The sequence below is a fragment of the Peromyscus maniculatus genome, chromosome 8 (genome assembly GCF_049852395.1).
Source record: "Peromyscus maniculatus bairdii isolate BWxNUB_F1_BW_parent chromosome 8, HU_Pman_BW_mat_3.1, whole genome shotgun sequence".
Classification (NCBI taxonomy): Eukaryota; Metazoa; Chordata; class Mammalia; order Rodentia; family Cricetidae; genus Peromyscus; species Peromyscus maniculatus.
The window spans coordinates 64,830,665-64,850,715 of NC_134859.1; the positions used below are offsets into that span (position 1 = coordinate 64,830,665).

At 49.9% G+C, this 20,051-nt stretch overlaps 1 protein-coding gene across 2 annotated transcripts in view; it reads left to right on the top strand.

Annotated features, from left to right (window-relative positions):
* Nos2 (nitric oxide synthase 2) overlaps positions 1 to 20,051 on the top strand; it is a 40,584-nt gene that overhangs the window by 5,564 nt on the left and 14,969 nt on the right. For both annotated transcript variants that reach the window (XM_042282464.2, XM_015996155.3), the window contains 10 exons: positions 3,316 to 3,400; positions 4,201 to 4,323; positions 5,631 to 5,779; positions 10,114 to 10,276; positions 10,995 to 11,086; positions 12,411 to 12,552; positions 12,649 to 12,788; positions 15,026 to 15,200; positions 15,292 to 15,393; positions 19,654 to 19,848. In XM_042282464.2, the coding sequence (XP_042138398.1) occupies positions 3,316 to 3,400; positions 4,201 to 4,323; positions 5,631 to 5,779; positions 10,114 to 10,276; positions 10,995 to 11,086; positions 12,411 to 12,552; positions 12,649 to 12,788; positions 15,026 to 15,200; positions 15,292 to 15,393; positions 19,654 to 19,848 (1,366 nt within the window). The remainder of the gene's footprint in view (positions 1 to 3,315; positions 3,401 to 4,200; positions 4,324 to 5,630; positions 5,780 to 10,113; positions 10,277 to 10,994; positions 11,087 to 12,410; positions 12,553 to 12,648; positions 12,789 to 15,025; positions 15,201 to 15,291; positions 15,394 to 19,653; positions 19,849 to 20,051) is intronic.

A 20,051-nucleotide genomic window follows, 5' to 3' on the forward strand; every position in this document is an offset into this window, starting at 1 on the left:
AATCCTAACTATAAAAGTACTTGAAAAATTATAAAATCCCCCCCACACGCACACATTTAATATACCTTCAAAAGGCATAAGGTTAAAAAGAAAGAACAAAATTTAAATAGCTCATGACTTATCAATTATGCTAATCATCGTGAACCTTTACTGGCATTTCCCCCAGGTGCTTTCAGGCCCACAGGAGCCCCCATTCATACACACACACACACATACACACACACACACACACACACACACACACACACACACACACACACACACACTGCATGCATGCACTCAGGCTATCACCGAGAGGATCAGCAGATATCCAGTCTGAGGCATTAGGCACAACCTAAGCATGAAGCTGTGGACCCTGGGGCCAGGCTAACCGTGGCTCATTTCAACAGTGGATTTCAGATAGCATTTAAAACATTTTGATGTTTAGGAGAAGCACTTAAGTAGACAGTGACATTGTCTTTAAGTCTATTACTGTAGCCTAGAGGATGTTTCTGATCTAATTTTATTCTCCAAATTGTGAAGCCCAGCCGGGCTGGGCTGGATGTGAAGGATGGGTCAAGAAAGGATGGTGAGAACACAAATCTTGGCTTCCTTTTTTCTTTCTGGTAAAGCATACCAGTCCAGACCAGAGAAACAGGTTAAAGAAAAATTATCCAGCTGGGTGTGGCAACACATGCCTGCAATCCCAGCACTCGGGAGGTAGAGGCAAGAGTTCAAGGACATCGTCTCCTGAATAGTGAGTTCAAGGGTAGTTGGAGGTACATGAAACCCTGTCTCGCAAGCAAGCAAGAAATGCTCCGTGATTTTGTTTGTTTGGGTTATTTTTTTGGGGGGGAGGGGAAGGTGGAGGAAGGGATGTTTGTTTGTAGTTTTGTATTTGTTTTGTTTTGTTGAGATAGCCTCTCACTATATAGCCCAGGCTAAACAATGCTCCCACGTCACCTTGAGTGCTGGGGTTCTTCCGGACACCAGCCAGCATGCTCCATTTTAGTGATACTTGCTGACTCACGACAAGGAGGGCTTTACTGAGGATGGTCCCTCAGGTGGGTTCAGGAACCACTGCAATCTTGCAATGGAGGGAGAGACGGGGTCCACACAAACACAGCAGGGCAAGGGCAAGTTCCAGCCAAAGATAAGCAGATTCTCGCTGAACTGACCCAACCAGATTCCTGCCGGAGGTAGACCTGGACAGTGACAGCTTACGCAGGGATGAGGGACCAGGGAGGGAGTTACTACTAGATGACTAAGCAGGGAGGAAACGAAAACCGGAGTTTGGGGTTTTTGCTTCATTTTACTTTAGATTTATTTATGTGTATGGATGTTTTGCCTGTAGGTAAATTTGTGTACCACATGCACACCTGGTACGCATGTAAGTCAGAAGAGGGCTTCAGATCTCCTGGGACTAAAGTTAGAGATGGTTGTAAGCCACCTTGTGGGTGCTGGAAACCAAACCTTGGGTCCTTTGCAAGAGAAATAAGTGCTTTTAAACACAGAGCCATCTCTCAGACCCGGGATTTTGTTTGTTTTTGAGACAGGGTCTTACTATGTAGCCCAGCCTGGCTTGGAACTCACGGAAAATCCCTCTGCCTCCTTGGTTCTGGGATCACAAGCGTGTGCTACCACACTCAGCTAAATCTGGATTTTACAAGGGTGCACACAAATGGGTCTAGGTCAAGGTGTTGGCAAGCCAATCTTTTTTATGGCTCGTCTACAGGACACTTCTCAGGTTGGTGTCTAACTTGGTTCAGATATAAGTTGCTTCGTGATGTCTGCAGCTGTCCTTTGCACACTCTGGGACCACAGGGGACGTTTGAAACCACAACAGTAACGAATCCTGTGTGTACACTCTTTCTATCCTACCCATACTTACCGATGATGAAGTTTAAAATACAAGTTGGGTAAAGTAGGATATTCCCAACAATAACTACTAAAAACACAGAACCATTATAACAGTGCACTGTAGTAAAAATTATGGGTGTGGATAGTTGAGGCAGTGACTATATCAATAGTTGTCTGTTTTTCTGTTTGTTTGTTTTGTTTTTATCTTTTCTGGTGCCAGGAGTTCATCTTCAACTCTGCTAGAAATGTGACTGGAACTTCTTCACCAGCAGACATGGCTTCTCCTTTCTCTCTTCTTTAATTATTTATTTATGTTTTTCCAGACAGAGTTTCTCTGTATAGCCATGGCTGCCCTAGAACTAACTTTGTCCACCAGGTTGGCCTCAAACTCTGAGACCTGCCTGCTTCTGTCTTCTGAGTGCTAGGATTGAAGGTGTGCTCTACGTGTCTGGCTCTTTTTTTTTTTTTTTTTTTTTAACATTTTTCCAACTAGTTATTCTTATTTTTATTTATTTATTTGTTTGTTTGTTTGGGTTTTATTTATTTTTGGTTTTTCGAGACAGGGTTTCTCCATGTAGTTTTGGTGCCTGTCCTGGAACTCGCTCTGTAGACCAGGCTGGCCTTGAACTCACAAGAATCCTCTTGCTTCTGCCTCCGGAGTGCTGGGATTAAAGGTGTCTGCCACCACCGCCCAGCTTATTTTTATTTTATTTTTATCTTATTTTTTAAAATAAGCATCATGTCGTACAGGCTAACTTTGAATTCCCTATGTAGCTGAGGATGACCTTGGACTCCTGATCCTCCTGCCTCTGCTTTCTAAGTATTGGGATCACAAGTATGTGCCATCCATACCTGGTTTTTGTTCCTTTCACTTTTTACAAGATAAATACTTGGAGTACTAGGCACTGTGGCTTGTGCCTGTAACCTCAGCACTCAGGAGGTTCAGGGAGATGGATTGCCACGAGTTGGAAGCCAGTGTGATATACAGAGTAAATAAGTCAAACTGAGTGTTATGGGGTTGTTTGTGTGCTTTGTAGATAGGTTCTCAGATAGCCCAGACTGGCTTTGAACTTTCTGTGTAGTTGAGGCTGGCCTTGAACCCCTGATCCTTCTTCCACCACCTGCCAGAGGCCGGGATTCCTGTCATATGCTACCATACCCAGCTTAAACTAAGGCCTGGGAGGACTGGACTGTCGGGACATTTGCACGTGGCTTTCTGAGAAGGGCATTTCCCCAGAGCTTCTGTGTGCTCCTGTCTGAATAGCTTTGGCTTGCTCCCCTCGTAAATCATTAGCTTTGGGTGGTCAAAGTAAAAATGAAGCGAGAAGGTGGTGACAAGATTCTCCGAGACGGGCTCCCTCATCCCCCTTGATGGGAAGCCAGCGACAGGTCATTCCCACCTCTAGCCCCCAGTGCCCTCCTCCCAAGACCGTCTCCACTCCCAGACTCCATCTCACCATAACCTTCTCTTTACAGCCCAACAGCACAGGATGACCCTAAGGCTCACAGACCTGCCAAGCACCAAAATGGTTCCCCCCAGCCCCTCGATGGGACAGTGCAGGTCAGTGGTTTGGTTACCGTGTATGGGAAGGTCCTTCTTCCTTCTCCTTGGGAGATCCAGGCTGCATAGCCCTTTGGAGGCTGGGAAGGAAGGCACGGGAAGCCAAGGTCTGGGGAGCGCGTGGAGCCACCCAGACCTGGGGCACTGAGGGAGCCAAGGAGGCGGTGAACAATGGGACAGTCTCGATGACCGAGAAAGGAGGTCCCCAGGGTGCACCGGCACCCAGATAACTTGCTTGGGTGGTTGACCGCATAGGTGTCTGCAGTTTAAGACCACTTCCGGAATTATGGGTGGGACATTCTAGAATGATCTCAGACTTAGCTGCTCAGCCTCTAGACTCAGCCCCTGGCTTCTGGCCATGGATCTCATCTTCCTGAAGCCCTTTCCATCCTAAGGACTGAGAGAGGTGGCAGAGAGGTGGGGAAGGGGAAAGGTATCCCTGGGGAAACAGACAGCGGAGTATCTGTTAACGTCGCAGCTCCCAGCTCTGTCCTTGGCAGGCCCAGCTACAGTAGCGGCCTTCCCGTCTAACGTGAATTCCCCCTATGAGCCAGCACTGGCTGGGCCTTGGTAAGGACAGAAGCATGGCCCTGGCCCAGCCACCTGCAGTGCTCAGCTGGCTCTGACTCAGCTTCTAGGGAGGGTGGAGGGCTGGCCTGGCACTGTGTGTGTGCCCTGCCTTGTGCGTCCACACAAAGCTCCATCCCTCACCCAAGCAGAGTACAGAGGTGCAGGGGACTCTTGTATGGGTTGTTGGGGTTCCAGGCATTTGGAAAACCCTGGATGTTTACCCATCTTAGAATGGTCCGGAATCCCTGGACAAGCTGCATGCGCCTCCATCGACCTGCCCACAGCACGTGAAGATCAAAAACTGGGGCAGTGGGGAGATTTTGCAAGACACCCTTCACCACAAGGCCACGTCGGTGAGAAATCCGGGGGCTGGGGAGGACCACCTTTGTCCTAACTAGGGTACCATTAGGACCTTTGTGGGTCCACCACATATTTCCTGGACTCAGTAGACAGCCATCTTCTGAGACAAAAGATGCTGGGAACTCTGTTTTTATAAATTATAGTCGGCAGTAAGTCAATCCAGTTTCCTGTTAACCACCTGATTGGGCAGCAGATAACCTAGGGGGGCAGACAGAAGGCTACAGGAGCCAGTTCCTATTTTCTTAGATTTCAAAAGTATCTGAGAGTTTCCTATTAGAATTGTTCAAAGCGGGACTGAACCCGAGGACAGGGGAAGCAATGAGCTTCCCGTGCGTGGAAGGATTCAAGCACTATTTGATAGGAAGGTAACAGTGGCCCAAATGCCAATGAACGGGAGCTGATGGTCTTTTAAGATTCCTTACTCTGACTCCAGAATTCACACTATGAAGCCAAGTGTCAGGGCACATGCCTTTAATTCCAACACTTGGAAGAAGCAAGCAGATGTCTGTGAGTTCAAGGCCAGCCAGGTCTACATAGTGAGTTCTGGGACAGCCAGAGCTACACAGTGAGACCCTGTCTCAAAACAACAACAACAAAACACAAAACAAAAACAAACAAAAGAGAGAAAAAGAACAAAGAAATAATTCACGCTGTGATTTTAAAGTGCAGAAGAACCAAAAAGCCTATGAAGGCAGGATGGTTTCCTGAACCCCTCAGAAACTGTCTGTAATCTCAGCACTTGGGACATAGAGGCAGGAGGATTCGGAGTTCAAGCTGACTATGTAGTGAGTTTGAGGTCATCGTGGGCCATGTAAGATCTTGTCTCAAAAACAATACCAAACCCCCCAAAACAAAGCAAAATAGAGAAAAGCCACAGTTAACATCGGGGCACCCATCTTTCTGGCTTTTCTTCCCGTGCCTCCCTGACTTTGGAATGTTCAGCGGTGGCTCATCCATTTTCTCTAGGCCGACACTGGACCCGTGTTCCCACAGGAGCCAACTGGGTCTCTTCAGAAAGGAAAACAGACAAGAAGCCTCCTTCGAGGAAGCTGTGGGCTTTTCTCTGAGGCTGGCACTGGGTCTTTAGCTGCCTGGAGAGCAGGGACAGAGAGAACCAGCTCATACCCACTGGGTCTCAGGAAAGGAGAGGACAGCTAGGCTAGGAGAAATCTCGGTAGACCCCAAGGAGAGGGTGCCTGCATGGAGTCACTGTGAGCATAGTACCCAAAGGAAGGCCGGGAGACTGGTTCAGGGGAGGGGGAGACTGGGAGGCCTACTCACCCCCTGCCTCTCTTCCTAGGATTTCACCTGCAAGTCCAGATCTTGCATGGGGTCCATCATGAACTCCAAGAATTTGACCAGAGGACCCAGAGACAAGCCCACCTCTCTGGAGGAGCTTCTGCCTCAAGCCATTGAGTTCATCAACCAGTATTACGGCTCCTTCACAGAGTAAGTCTGGCTTTTGTCAGAGTGACAATCCCCCCCCCCTCCCTGGGGCTGTCCTGACTCCAACTGTCCCGTGCTGACCCCTGAACTCTGCAATCTCCAGACTTGCCATGGTTCTAGGCCCAGAGCAGACCCTGGAGGAGGCTTAGGCACTGCGATAACGTCTGACAGTATAGGGCAGAGGGTAACTGGTTGGCTCCACCACAGCCACTCCTGAGTCCTGGAGAAATTCACTGGGCCTCAACTTCCTTATCTGTAAAATGGCGTATTAGACAGCCATTGAGATTTGTGCAAGTTTAGGACAGTGTCCTAGCCTATGGACTGTGGGACAGTGACTCAGAATGGATCTTTTCTCCTCAAGTAGCAGGAAGCTTAGAGACTATGTGGTCGGTCAGGCCTCTCCTCCTACAGATGTGAGCAAGATTCCCGGAGGCACCCCTGACATCATCCTAGGATGCCTGCCTTGGTGGGGTGCCGTGTCCCTGAGTGTTTTTTGTCTTCTTACCCAGGAGGCTTCCATGAGCCCAGGACCCAGCCTCTGTCATTCTTAAGTCAGTCAGTCACTATATAACCAAGCATGGTCCAGCCTGGAATACAAACGTTTTTTCACTGCCAGTTGCCAATGTTCTTGTCAATACACACAACTGTGATCAAGGACAAGCCGTGTGACATGACTAAGAGCTGGGGTCCAATCAGCCACCTACCCAAGTTCAAACCTCAGCAAGTTTCTTCCTCTTTGTGTGCCTGGTTTTCTTGCCTGAAAATATCTAATATAATATACACACCTTGTAGGAGTTTGTATGAAGGCTGAGTGAATTAGAGGCTATCGAGAGCTAAGGACTGTGCTGACCTGTAATGAATGCAACCGAGGTCTTAGTTATCGCTGTATGTCGATATTTAATCTTTAAGCATTTGTTTATTTGTTGGAGAACAGGGAACCTGAGCCATAGCAAGTGTATGAAAGTCAGAGGACAGTCTGTGGGGGTCGGGCATCTCCTTCCACAACGTGGATTCCTGGGTTTTAACTGAGATCATTGGACGTAGTGACAAGTGTCTTTACCCACTGAGACATCTCTCTGGTCCCTCATTGTGTGTTTTTTGAGGCAGCATCTCATGAAATAGTGGAGGCTGGCTTCTGCCCATGATTGTCCCGAGTGCTGGGATGACAGGTCGGAGTGCTAATGCCTGAATGCAGAGCATTGTTATTGTCCCAATAGAATACGTGTCTAAGTAATTTAGCCTCTCTAAAACGTTCTAACCAAAATACACAAAGATGTTGTAAAAATGACTGACCAAGATAATGAACGTCTGCTCTGCAGCTGGATACAGTGTGGCAGTGTCGTTTTGTGGTCCAGCCTCACGTAACAGTTCCACCTGGGGACATGAGACACAGAAGGATATCTGGGACCCAGAGCAGAAATTGCTGTTCTTGGGGATACCTGCTCCACCTGTCTCTGAGTGCTAGAGCTGGGAGGGTGCTTGACAAGAGGCCCCCATCCCCTGTACCCCTGTAGCAATGCTCCCCAACCTGGGAGCTCACAGAACACTGATGCCTGGCCCCCTGGACCAAGGCTGGCCCCCTGGACCGAGGGCAGCAGTCTCCTGAGAGGGTAGGACCTGCTTGAAGACGTACATTAGGAGCCTGGGATGCTGGTGCTGGGATCCTGGCTGGTGGTCTCAGCACCCTAGCATGTAGCCCTTTGGCCCTTCAGCATCCCGACTCCTTTCGGAGCTGGGATACCCAGCTGGCATCCCAAACACAGTTGCTTGGGTCTTAGGAAGCCCAGGGAGGCTACAGGGCCCTGCTCAGTGCCTGGGCACATGCCTTTACTTCTCATTTTCGACAGTCATGAGTCCATATCTTGGTCCCCAGGAGTGATGAACAACAGCCTGTCCCGGGGTGCAGGGACAGCAGCAGCTGAAGGCTTCCAGCAGAGTGGACTACACATCTGTACAGGATGCAGGATGTCAGGACCTTTTCAGCTCTGACTTTCTGAGAGTAACCATCCAATCCTTTTCAGAACTAAGAGACACCACAGCGTTCCTCGTGACTCTGAAATAGGACCACGAGAAACCACACAATGTGTAATGTGGGCCTGGTGGTGCAGGCCTGTAATTCCAGTTACCCTGGAGACCGAGGTCCTTGCAGGAGGATTCCAAGTTCAAGGACTGCCTAGGTGATAGTAGGTGATAGACGTAGTGAGAACCTGTCTCAAAATAAAAGGTTAGAAAAATAAGTGCAGGGGCTGAGGATGTAGGTCAGGGGTAGAATAAGCCTAGTTTGGTTAGGCTCAGACCCTGGTACCACACACAAGACAGAACAGAGGAGAAAAAGTGGTAAAAAGAAAATGCTAAAAATAAAATTCACTAGGTGTGGTGGCACACGCCTTTAATCCCAGCACTCAGAAGGCAGAGGCAGGAGGAGTCTGAGGCTACCCTGGTCTATATAGTGAACTCTAAGCCAGACATGGTCACCTAGTCAGACTCTGTCTCAAAACCATGAAAAAATCCGAGGGAATTGGGATAAAACATGAAAAAACATTAAAAACATAATTTTAAGAGTGAGTCCCTGACTCAAACAAACGAACAAAAACAAAAATCCACCTTAAAAACACACACAAAAAGTAAGTTTAAAATATTCTTTTAAAAGTCATCTCTCTTATGTGCTCCCACGTGTTATAGTCTCATGGATGTTGGAAGCTTTAGTGTTACTGTGTGTGGGAGTGGGTTTTTCAGTCGGCCTTTACAAGTCAGACTTTCACCCAATCTGTAATGGCGTTAACAATGTACTTTGAGATCATTTATAATTGTGTGAGAGCCACGCCTTCCCTTTCAGACACAGAATATTCTAGAAGTTACACGTGGGTGTAGAGGGATAAAAATCTGACTGTGGCTTCATGAGCTGTTCTGAGTCAGGGAGGCCAGAAAACAGTTGTCTCTCTTGAGAGTCCTGTAAAGGGTTGCCATAGACAAAGGCCCCCACTCCTTCGTGCCAGCAGAGCTGCTACCCTGTTCATGACATGAAGAGCATGGCTTTGCTCAGGACCTGGCCACTCCTGAGATTACAACAGAAGAGGCCAAGACTCTTCCAAAGGAAGCAGACCCACTCTTGGGTAAACACCACCAAGAGTTCACTTTCTCCTTCTGCATGGCATTGCCATACCATGGGCACTGCTGTCTTCCTGCTCGGGTACAGAGTAGGGGTATTTCTAGAATCTTCCTCTGATGAGGAAGGACACTGACCTCACCCAGAAGTTCCCCCTTACAGGGATCACTGAGGACAAACATCACTGAGTCTCTGAGTCTTTCTGTAATCAGAAAGGAGTTGCCAAGACCCTCCACCTGCCCCGAAGGCCGTTTCATTCCAAGTCCTCCGCTGCCTTAATCACAAGTTCATTCTTTAAATAATTTTGTTTGTTGCCATTTCGAAAGCTTTTGGTGGTGCCGGTCGGAGATCTCAAGGTTGCTGTGGTGTGCGTGTGTTTCTAAGTCGTTGTGACCTAGTTCCTCTCGCTTGGAATAATTTTGAAGTATGCTTAAATCACTGAGTGTGGTGCCTTGGGGTGGGCTCTAGGGTCCTTCAGGCTGAGTCCTGACCTCAGGTCTTGTCTGGGCCTGTCTTGCTGTCTGAGGAACACTCAAGGCTGCAGTTTTCCCATGGGTAGAAGGTAGGAGGTCCTGTCCACCGCAGACAGTCAGGAGCCTGGCGTTGGCAGTGAGACCGCCTGGGTCTGCGTCCTCATTTCTGTTACCATGCTTGTGTTCTTGGGCCTGGCACTTTTCACTCTACAGCTTTAAGACCTTTGATTGCAAAGTAAACACGGCAGTCGCTACTGACTTGCTTGTGGTGGCATGCATCTGCAATCCCAGGTATTTGGGAGGTAGGAGAAAGAGACTCACAAGCTCTAGGCTGGCCTGGGCTACATAACAAGACTTTGTCTCAAGGTGATGGTGATGATGATGGTGATGGTGATAGTGATGATGATGATGATGACAATGGTGATAATGATGATGATGGTGATGACAATGATGATGGTGATGATGATGATGACAATGGTGATGATGATGATGGTGACATCGACAATGATGACAGTGTAGAAGTGGAAGTGTGATTTTGTTCCAACAGAACTAAGAACTTCAAGGTGGCAGAGTATTAAAAACTGGCCCCTAGTAGGCTAAGAGTGGGTCACAAAGCCAGCCGTACAGGGGACAGTGTCCCAAGGGGGACAGTTGGCTCTTCGGGTGTCCGAATTCAGTTCCTGATCTCTGGGGATTGAATTAATCCCCATGTAAGGTCCTGCTATTGTCGATCTTCCTGACGGCTTCCTGTCCCCCAGGGCAAAAATAGAGGAACATCTGGCCAGGGTGGAAGCTGTAACAAAGGACATAGAAACAACAGGAACCTACCAGCTGACACGGGATGAGCTCATCTTTGCCACCAAGCAGGCCTGGCGGAACGCCCCTCGATGCATCGGCAGGATCCAGTGGGCCAACCTGCAGGTGAGCCTTACAGGCAGAGCAGAAGGAAACAGGACGGGCAGGTCCTGAGACCGAGCAAGTGGCCAGGGCTCCGCAGACTGCAGCCGAACCCTGAGATGGGGTATCTCAGGCCCCCCATCCAGGAGCCTGGGATCTTATTTTAACACCAGGGTCTCGAGAAGCCCCACTCTCATGTTAAACATGGGAGACCACATGCCACCCTGAAACAAACAGCAACCTTGGGTGTCTTATTCCCGAGGCCCCTGCGCTGCAAGTGTTTGCCCCCAGTGTTTACGTTCTTGGCTCCTAGAGAAGATTTTATTTATCCTAGCCTCCCAGGCCAATCGTCTCCTTGGAGGGTCATTTTTTTGTTGGGTCCCTTCGAGTGCACTTGGATTGAGAGAAATCCAGGAGACTCATCGATGGCACAGACTCCCACGGCAAAGATCCTGGCTGGGGCCGTGGGGACCCTGCCCTTTGGTGTTTTAACGACAGACACTCTCGGGGATTTGGTTTTGCTGGGACCTTCTGAGTGGGAGTCTCTGTGCCCCATCTCGAGAGCAGTGGCGAGTAGGGCAGCTTGGAGACGGGCACTGCCGATGCAGAGGCGAGGGTGTGACGACTGTCTGTTCTCTGGGCAGTGGCGTGCCGCCTGCCCTCTTTCCCTGGGGACTTTAACCAGCCCCAAGGCTCTGTCCTCAGAGTCTTCTCTGGTGTGGTCTTGGTGGGCTGTACACAGGTCTTCGATGCCCGGAGCTGTAGCACTACCCAGGACATGTTCCAGCATATCTGCAGACATGTGCTGTACGCCACCAACAACGGCAACATCAGGTGAGGCACGGTTCCCAGCTGTGCTGGGCCCACCCTGCCAGCCTCAGGCAGAAGAGGCTCGAGGGCTTAGGGGAGGGGCCTCTGGCTCCAGGAGGAACTAGGGAGAAACAAGGCTTAGCCCTGGACCGGTGACAGTGACCTCTTCCCCATTAGCCTCTGTCGTAGGTCCAGCTATTTTTCCCCCTCTAACTTAGAACCACGAGGCAGTTACATCCTTTTAAGAAGCCACTTCTAGCAGGCCGCGGTGACACATGCCTGTTATCCAAGCACTTGGAAAAGTGGAGGCAGGAGGATCAAGAGTTCAAAGACATCCTCAGCTACATAGCATGTTCAAGGCTAGCCTAGGCTCCATGTGCTCCTGCCTCAGAAACAAAACAAAACACAACAGAAACAAAGAGGGAAAAAAAAACTTCTTAGCTGGGCATGGTGATACATATCTATAATCTCAGCAGTGGGTAGGCTGAGGCAGGAGGATTGCTGTGAGTTCCAGACCAGTCTGGGCCACATAGACAGACCTTGTCTTGTTTTAAAAAGAGCCCACTCAGGAGGTAGAGGCAGGCGGATCTCTTTGAGCTCGAGGCTAGTCTAGTCTACATAGCGAGTTCCAGGGCAGCCAGGGCTACATCTTCTGGAAAACAAAAACTAACAAAATAGTTTAAAAAAAGATCATACTGCTCTGTTTGGGAAGGAGACACTGATTTTCTGGCTGTATCTTTGCTGTGGTATTTTTCTTAGATGTGAGAGTCACTGCTTAACATTGTACATTCCTTCTCTCTTTGTCTCTGTCTCTGTCTCTGTCTCTGTCTCTGTCTCTGTCTCTCTCTCTCTCTCTCTCTCTCTCTCTCTCACACACACACACACACACACACCACTGATAGGACTGAACAGCTCACTCAATCTGTCACTCATTCATTTTTCTCTCCAGCAAACTCTTGGTGCTCACCTAACGGGAACTCAGCAGAGGACTAGGCCAGGGGTCAGGGAAAAGGGGGTGGCAGGGTGAGATGCAGAGGAGACTGAGACCCCAGAATGCAACTCCAGACAACTGTAAACCTATGGCAGCTGAACAGCCACCAAGTGTGAGAAGAGAGGCAGTGGAGGCCGGGGTGTGGAAGGGACAGAAGACGCCCTAGAGTGGTGGTTCCCTTGTAGGTCCTGAAGGATAGGGAGGGACGGGCAGGATGGCTCATTGTCAGAGGGTGATCTCAGTCTGACTGGGGTGCAGGCACTGTAGAGTGGGAGAGTGGAGGAGGCTGGCTGGGAGCCCCTGCCCCACCCCAGCCAGGGACAGTTGGTAACCTGCAATATCCCTGTCCTGGGGAAGGTCGGCCATCACTGTGTTCCCTCAGCGGAGCGATGGGAAGCATGACTTCCGGATCTGGAATTCGCAGCTCATCAGGTACGCTGCCTACCAGATGCCCGATGGCACCATCAGAGGGGACCCTGCCAGCTTGGAGTTCACCCAGGTACCTGTCCAGCCTCTGATGGGTCCCTCTGGGCAGGAACCCAGAGTAGATGCTGTGGTCGGGGCTGCAGACTTCATGGGCCTCTCTCTCCCCCAGTTGTGCATCGACCTGGGCTGGAAGCCACGCTATGGCCGCTTCGATGTGCTGCCTCTGATCCTGCAGGCTAACGGCCAAGATCCAGAGGTCTTTGAAATCCCTCCTGACCTGGTGTTGGAGGTGACCATGGAGCATCCCAAGTAAGCCACCAAGGGCACAGGTTATGTGCATGCATCCCTCCTCAGGGAGATCCTTATCCTCCTCCGAAGCCCAGCTTAGTCCTTGATGTCGCAAGGCCAGCTTGCCCTCTGCAGCCTCAGCTTTATGAGGGGTGACAGGGGAGCGGCCGCCTAGCTGGCAAGGTCCTGGGAGCCTGGCGGGCAGTGCCTTCAGGAACGCTCTCCGGCTTCTGTCTGAGCAGCCAGGCCTTTCGCACTCGTCCCAATACTTTATTTTATTTATTTTGTTTGTTTGCTTTCTTGTTTTTGGTTTTTGGTTTTTTGAGACAGGGTTTCCTCTGTGTAGCTTTGGAACCTGTCCTGAAACTCTCGCTGTAGACCAGGCTGGCCTGGAACTCAGAGATCCTCCTGCCTCTGCCTCCCAAGCACTGAGATTAAAGGAGTGTGCCACCACTGCCCAGCTCTCCCAACACTTTTTTTCTTACATCTGTTTAGTGCATGTGAAGAGGTGTGTATGTGAGTGTGTGCGCATGTGTGATTGTACATGATGTATGTGTGCATGTTTGTGTGTGTGTTTATATTTATGTGTGTGTTGTTTATGTGTATGGGTGTGTATGTAAGGTATGTTTGGCACATGTGGAGTATGTGGTATGTGTTTATGTTTTATGTGTGTATGTGTGGTGTGATGTGCATGCATATTTGTTGTGTGATATATTGTGTGTGTGGTGGTTGTATATAGTGTGTGTTGTATATGTGATATGTGTACTGTGTGTATGGTGTATGTGGTGTGTATGTGTGTGTTTATGTTTGTGTGTGTGTTTATGTTGTTTTGTGTGTGTGGTGTGTGTGGTCAGAGGTCAGTTGTAGGAGTCGGCTGATTCTCTCCTACCATAAGGGTCCTGGGGACTGAAGTCAGCTCATCAGGCTTGGTGGCTATGGCCTTTCCTGCTGAGCCATCTGAATGGCCTCCCAGCTTTCCTAGGAAGAGGACACCCCTCCCAGATAGAGGAAGTGCAGGGCCCCAAGGCCTTTAAGAGCACAACTGAACGTCTGCGAAGTACCTCCATATATGGAGACTTGCTAACAGCTGGCCCTGGGCTAACTGTCTTCACCTTTGAATACCCTGAACTCCCCTGCCTCAGGACCTCTGCACTGCTTCCTCTACCTGATATGTCCTTTTCTCAGAGGTTTGCAAGGCTCAAGTCTTCTCATCCAAAGGTGTTCCCTATGACGTCACCAGGGCCCCTGAGAAGCTTTTCCTGACCGCCCACCTTTAATTTAACATCACACTTTGTTTCTCATTTTCTTACTGGTGTACCTCTTTGCGGTCTATAGTCTAGACGCTGGGCTGTAACTTCTTTGAGATGTTTCTCATTTTCTTACTGGTGTACCTCTTTGTGGTCTATAGTCGAGATGCTAGGCTGTAACTTCTTTGAGATGTTTCTCATTTTCTTACTGGTGTACTGGTGTACCTCTTTGCGGTCTATAGTCTAGACGCTGGGCTGAAACTTCTTTGAGAATAGAATCTTGCTTTTCATCAGTATATCCCCACTGTCCACAAGGTGCAATGCATATAGTAGGTACTTAGTTATAGATATTTATGGAATGACTAACTATCCAGTGAAGGATGCTCTGTTTGTAATAATCCCATGAGTTTGATGCTATTGTCTCTATGTTAATGATGGAGATACCGAGGCTCAGAGAGGCTAAAAGCACCCTAGTCAGTGCTGAGGCAGAATTAGAGCCCCAGCTGTCTGGTGCCAGAGTCCTTAGCCAGTCGCTGCCTTCAGTTGGAGTCTCAGCGTCTAGCCTGGCATATACCTCATCCATTTTCATGAATGACTGAATAAAGAGACGTATTATTTAATGAATGACTCCTAGTGTGCCCTGTTACCTCTCCCGGTTGGGTGACTGAGATCAACTCTTAAAGAGGACTTTTCTAGTACTGGGAATATGGCTCAGTTGACCATGCTTGCTCAGCATGCTCGAAGCCTGAGCTTTGATCCCCAACCCTGCATAAACTGGGTTTGATGATACATGCCTGTAATTCCAACATTTGGGAGATAGGAGTCAGGAGAATCAGAAGTTCAAGGCCACCCTCAGCTACATAAAATCAAGGCCAGGGATATGAGACCCTGTCTCAAAAAGTCAATTTCTTTGGTTGACTCTTTCACTGAAGTTAATTATTTTTTTGATTGAGGGGAGTGGGCAAAGAAGAAGACCCTAACCGCAGCTGGCTCTCCCCTACTCCTGGCCAGGTACGAGTGGTTCCAGGAGCTCGGGCTGAAGTGGTATGCCCTACCTGCTGTAGCCAACATGCTGCTGGAGGTGGGTGGCCTTGAATTCCCAGCCTGCCCCTTCAATGGTTGGTACATGGGCACGGAGATTGGAGTTCGAGACTTCTGTGACACGCAGCGCTACAATATCCTGGAGGTGACAAGGCTACCCAGTTGGGCCAGCTGGAGGAGCAGGCTGGTGGGCGGGTCCCCACAACGGCCTCACCCTTGTCACTTGGCTTCTGTAGGAAGTGGGCAGGAGGATGGGCCTGGAGACCCACACACTGGCCTCCCTCTGGAAAGACCGGGCTGTCACAGAGATCAACGTAGCTGTGCTCCATAGTTTCCAGGTATGCCAGGCGTCTTGTGGGTGGGTAGAGGCTTTGGTAAGAAGGTGACTTGATCCAGCTACTTATCTGGTTCTTGCTATTCCCCCTGTACAGCATCGTTCATTCACGCATGCATGCATTCATGCTTCCTGTTGTAGTGGTACATTTCTCCCTTCCTGCTGGGCCCTGCAGTCTTGCAGCCACTTACAAAATAATCATTCAGGAGCTTAATATTATTTACAAACTGTGTGGCCTGTGGCAGACTTCTTGCTAGCTAGCTCTTTCATCTTAAATGAACCCATTTCTATTAATCTATGTATCGCCATGTGGCCATGGAGTTACCAGTCTGCTGGCATGTTGCTCCTTGGGTGGCAGGCTGGTATCTCCCCTGGCTCCACCCTTCTTCATCTAGTCTTCAGTTTGACTAACCTTATCCTGCCCTGCCATAGGTCAATGCAACTTTATTTATCGACCAATCAGAGCAACACATATTCACAGCGTACAGAGAGACGTCCCACAGCATCCTGTGTTTGTGCAGCTCTAGCTCTGGCAACTCCCTTCCTCCCCAGCCTGCCTGTCCCTGCCCTTGAGCGCTGTATGTGGCTCTGCTTCCATTGCTCGAGGATGTCACTTAGAGACTCTCCCTCCTGGCTGCATCTCCAGGGCCCCTCTCCCTGCCCTGTCATTCCCCAGAGCACAGAGAGGCTGTTTCAGCTGCGGGCTGCAGAACAGGAATGAACAGTTAGCCAACAGTTCCTACCAGCCCCTGGGCTCCCTCTCATGCTCCTGCTCCTGGTACAGCCAACCAGGCCCATCTCCCCATACTTCCTCCGCCACTCCAGTCTGGCTTCTGTCTCTCTGCATCATCTGAAATCCTTGCAGGCTTCAAAAACTCAGCAAAAAAGGATCCTCCCACAGGACCGTAGCACTTCCAAGTCCGTGCCACGGTGTGTGTGTGTAAAGGTCAGAGGAGAATTAATAGGAATCTGTTTTCTACTTTCACTCCTAGGATTTGAACTCAGCTTGGCAGGCACCTCTGTCGTCCCCTGAGCCATCTCGATGGCTCCCTTGCTTTTCCTTCTACCTAGAATCTTCTTTCTATAAATCATCCCATGACCAGCTCCTCCCCTTCTTCTAGGCTTCAGCCACCCATTTCCGTGAAGAGGCCCTCCTGGACCAGGCCTCCTTGGACACTGCTCTCCCCTGCGGCCCTTCCTCCAGCTTTCCTTCTACTTCCGTTAACTTAGTTCTGTTCGGGTAGTTTCCGGCATCAGGTCACAGGTCCACCTCTCTCTTTCTTGGTTGTTTCTTTCCTCTGCTGGAAATGTGAGCTGCTGGGTGCTCCGTGGGGCTGGGATCTTAACTGAGCTCACTGCTACACTGCTAGTCTAGCCCATGGCAGAGGATGGGAAGTTACGGAGTGGCTGGAGGGATGGAGGTGAGCCCCCATCCACGTGAGCAGGGGTTACTTACGCTTCTCTGTCCCTCTTCAGCTTTGTCCCTGTGCTCCTGGTCCCTTTGGGACCTGGGGACGGCTGTAGCCAGGCATGATAGAGCATGCCTGTAAGTCCAGCATTCAGGAGGATGAAGCAGAGGGATGGTGAGTTCAAGGCCAGCCTGGGCAACTCCATGAATTATTTCTCATAGAGCCAAACTAAAGAAAACCAAGAGTGGCGATAGTACTCCCCTCTCCACACCCTCGCTAAATTAACTGACCATTTATAAGACACCTTTGACAGCTCTCTTGGTCCCCAGGGGGCACTCGGCATACGTGGGTGGTGTGTCTATGCTTGTCACAGCCATCAACTGCTCCATGGGACCTGTTCAGACATCCAAAGGCACTGTATATGTGCACAGATGGTCCCTGGCTCACTCTGGCTCCACTTGGGGAGATTTTTCCCTTTACAAGGGTGTGAAGGCACTGTGAATCCAGAGCAACTTTACTTGGGGTTTTCAAAAATCTTTTTTTTAAATCTTTTACTATTATATGTATTTGTTTTCATTTTATTTTATGTATATGGGTGTTTTGCCTGTGTGTACACCTGTGTACCCCATGTGTGCAGAGCCTGGCCAGAAGAGGGCATCAGATCCTCTGGGGCTGGAGTCCCAGCCGGTTGTGAGCTGCCATGTGGGTGCTGGGAATCGAACCCCCGGTGGTCTGGAAGAGCAGCCAGTGCTCTTAACTTCTGACCCACCTCTCCAGTCCCCCTACTTGGGTCTGTTGCTTGATTTTACAGTACTTGGAGTTTGACTTCTCTCCAGCCCCCTTTTTAGTTTTTATTTTGAGACAAGGTTACCCAGGCTAGCCTTGAATCACTCTGTTGTCTAGGCAGGCTTTAAACTTGCGTCAGCCTCCAGAATATCTGTGTTTACAGGCATGTACGGCTAACTGTATAAGGATTTTGGGTTTTGTTTTTTCCTAGACTAACTAAGGGTGGTGGCTGGGTGCTCCTTTGAAGCTGGGCAGCAGAAGCAAGTCACACCTCAACCAGCCATGCCAGCTGAAAGGGCCAGCAGCTGGCACTACAGTGTGCCGTGTAGTCAAGCTAAGAGGGTTGGAACCCAAGGTGCTTTTTAAAAAAGATTTGAGATGGAGTCTCATGCACCCCAGGCTGGCCTCAAACTCACTATGTAACTTCTGATCTTGCATCTACCTGCAGAGTGCTGGGATTACAGGTGTGAGCTGTTTGTTTTATAATGTGGTACTAGGGATTGAACCCGGGGCTTGGTGCAGGCTAGGCTGGCACCCTGCAGCCGAGCTACACCCCAGTGCCCATTCTGTGTATTCTTGACTGAGGATATTGTCTTATGACGGGCCCACCAGCACGGAGCCCTACCACGAGTCTAGCAGCAGCTGTATGTGAGTTAATGTGGCTAGACTCAAGAGCTGAGCATCCGGTGATACCTGCCAACCTTGGCTCACATGGCGTCCTCCCCCAGGAATGCCCCTCCCTTGGCCACTTTGAATCCATTTCTCTCAAGACTTTCCCTCTCTTTGCAGCTGTCCTGACTCCCATGTCTCCCCTGGGTCTATCTTTGACGCTAGCTCTTCTCTGCTGTCTCTCCCAAGCAGCCTTTGCTTGCCTCCCTCACAAATCCCAGCCGGCCTGATGAAAATGGCTGACGTCCATCTTCAGCCCCCCCCCCCCCCCCCCCCCCCCCCGCAGAGACTGGCTGTTTGCTGGCAGTGCATGGAGATCTGTGCCAACTCTCCTTTGCCCGTGGCCTTTCACAGTCCTTGGCAGATGGGTGGGAGCAGATAACACCCACGAGAGCTTAGGATGCTTCACGTTCTGTCAGCAACCTCACGGTGTAGGAACTCATACATTAACCGCTGCCTCCCATTTTACAGATGAAGGAACTGAGGTTTGTCAAGGTTAATGAACCCGTAGCTCAAAGTCACAAGGCTAACGAGAGGACAGAGTTTTGACCACCATGTTAAACATACTTCTCTTTCAAAGATATTTTTTAAACATTTCTTTACTTAGTGTGAGAGTTGGAGAACAACTTTCAGGAGTTGGTTCTCTCCTTCCACTGTGTGGGTTCCTGGGATGGGGCTCATCTGGCTTGGTGACAAATACCCTTACCCACTTTGCCATCTCCTCAGTCATGAACTCTTGGTTGAATGGATCTCCAGACTTTGCTTTTACAGGATCACTCCAGGCTAGTTCAGACTTCATATCCTCTAATTTTAAGATGCTATGGCTCGTTTCCCCTACACACTGGTCCTCCCTATCCCCACAGGTGACTAGGATGGTTTTGTGTTTGCTTGTTTTGGAGACAGAATCTCCGGTAGCCCAGGCTGGCCTGGAACTCCCTATGTAGCTGTGGATGACCTTGAATTCCTGATCCTCTGCCTGTACCACCGTGTGCTGAGATTACAGACACGTAGGGCCTCGTGCATGCCAGGCAAGCACTCCACCAAGGGAGCTGCTTTGGAGTTCATATCTCCTTTACCTGAAACAAGGTGGTGCTGTGTGAGTGGCCCACATCTGAGGCTTGCTGTTTGCTGGCAATGCATGGAGCCCTGTGCATATGAGTTTCTAGATGCTCCTAGAGGGTCTGAAGGAAAGCTATCATGTGACTGAGGGCTGGCTGCCCTGTGAGTGGCTGTGATGACGGCCTAGGTCTCTAAGTCTGTGGACTTGTGTGTATTTCTGCAGCCATCAGTAGAGGACCAGGAACAGAGGCAGAGCCACTGCTTAGATCACCCACCTTCCCCGCTCGCTCGCTCTCCTCTCCTGCCCTCATCTCAGCCCACTCCATCTTCTTCTCCATCAGAAGCAGAACGTGACCATCATGGATCACCACACAGCCTCAGAGTCCTTCATGAAGCACATGAAGAATGAGTACCGGGCCCGAGGAGGCTGCCCTGCAGACTGGATTTGGCTGGTCCCTCCCGTGTCTGGGAGCATCACGCCTGTGTTCCACCAGGAGATGCTGAACTACGTCCTCTCTCCGTTCTACTACTATCAGGTCAGGGAGAAGCCCCTCCACCTTCCCCATCCTGCAGCAGCTCGGCTGCAGAGATGATGTAGTGTGACTGCCCAGGGCAGCGCGTGCCAGCTGAGGGCCACCTTGTCCCCTCTAAAGTCCCCAGATTCGGTTACGTATTATCTAGCGTACCCAATAAAGGGATGATAAAAGCAGGTGGGCCTCTACCTTCTGGGACATTAATG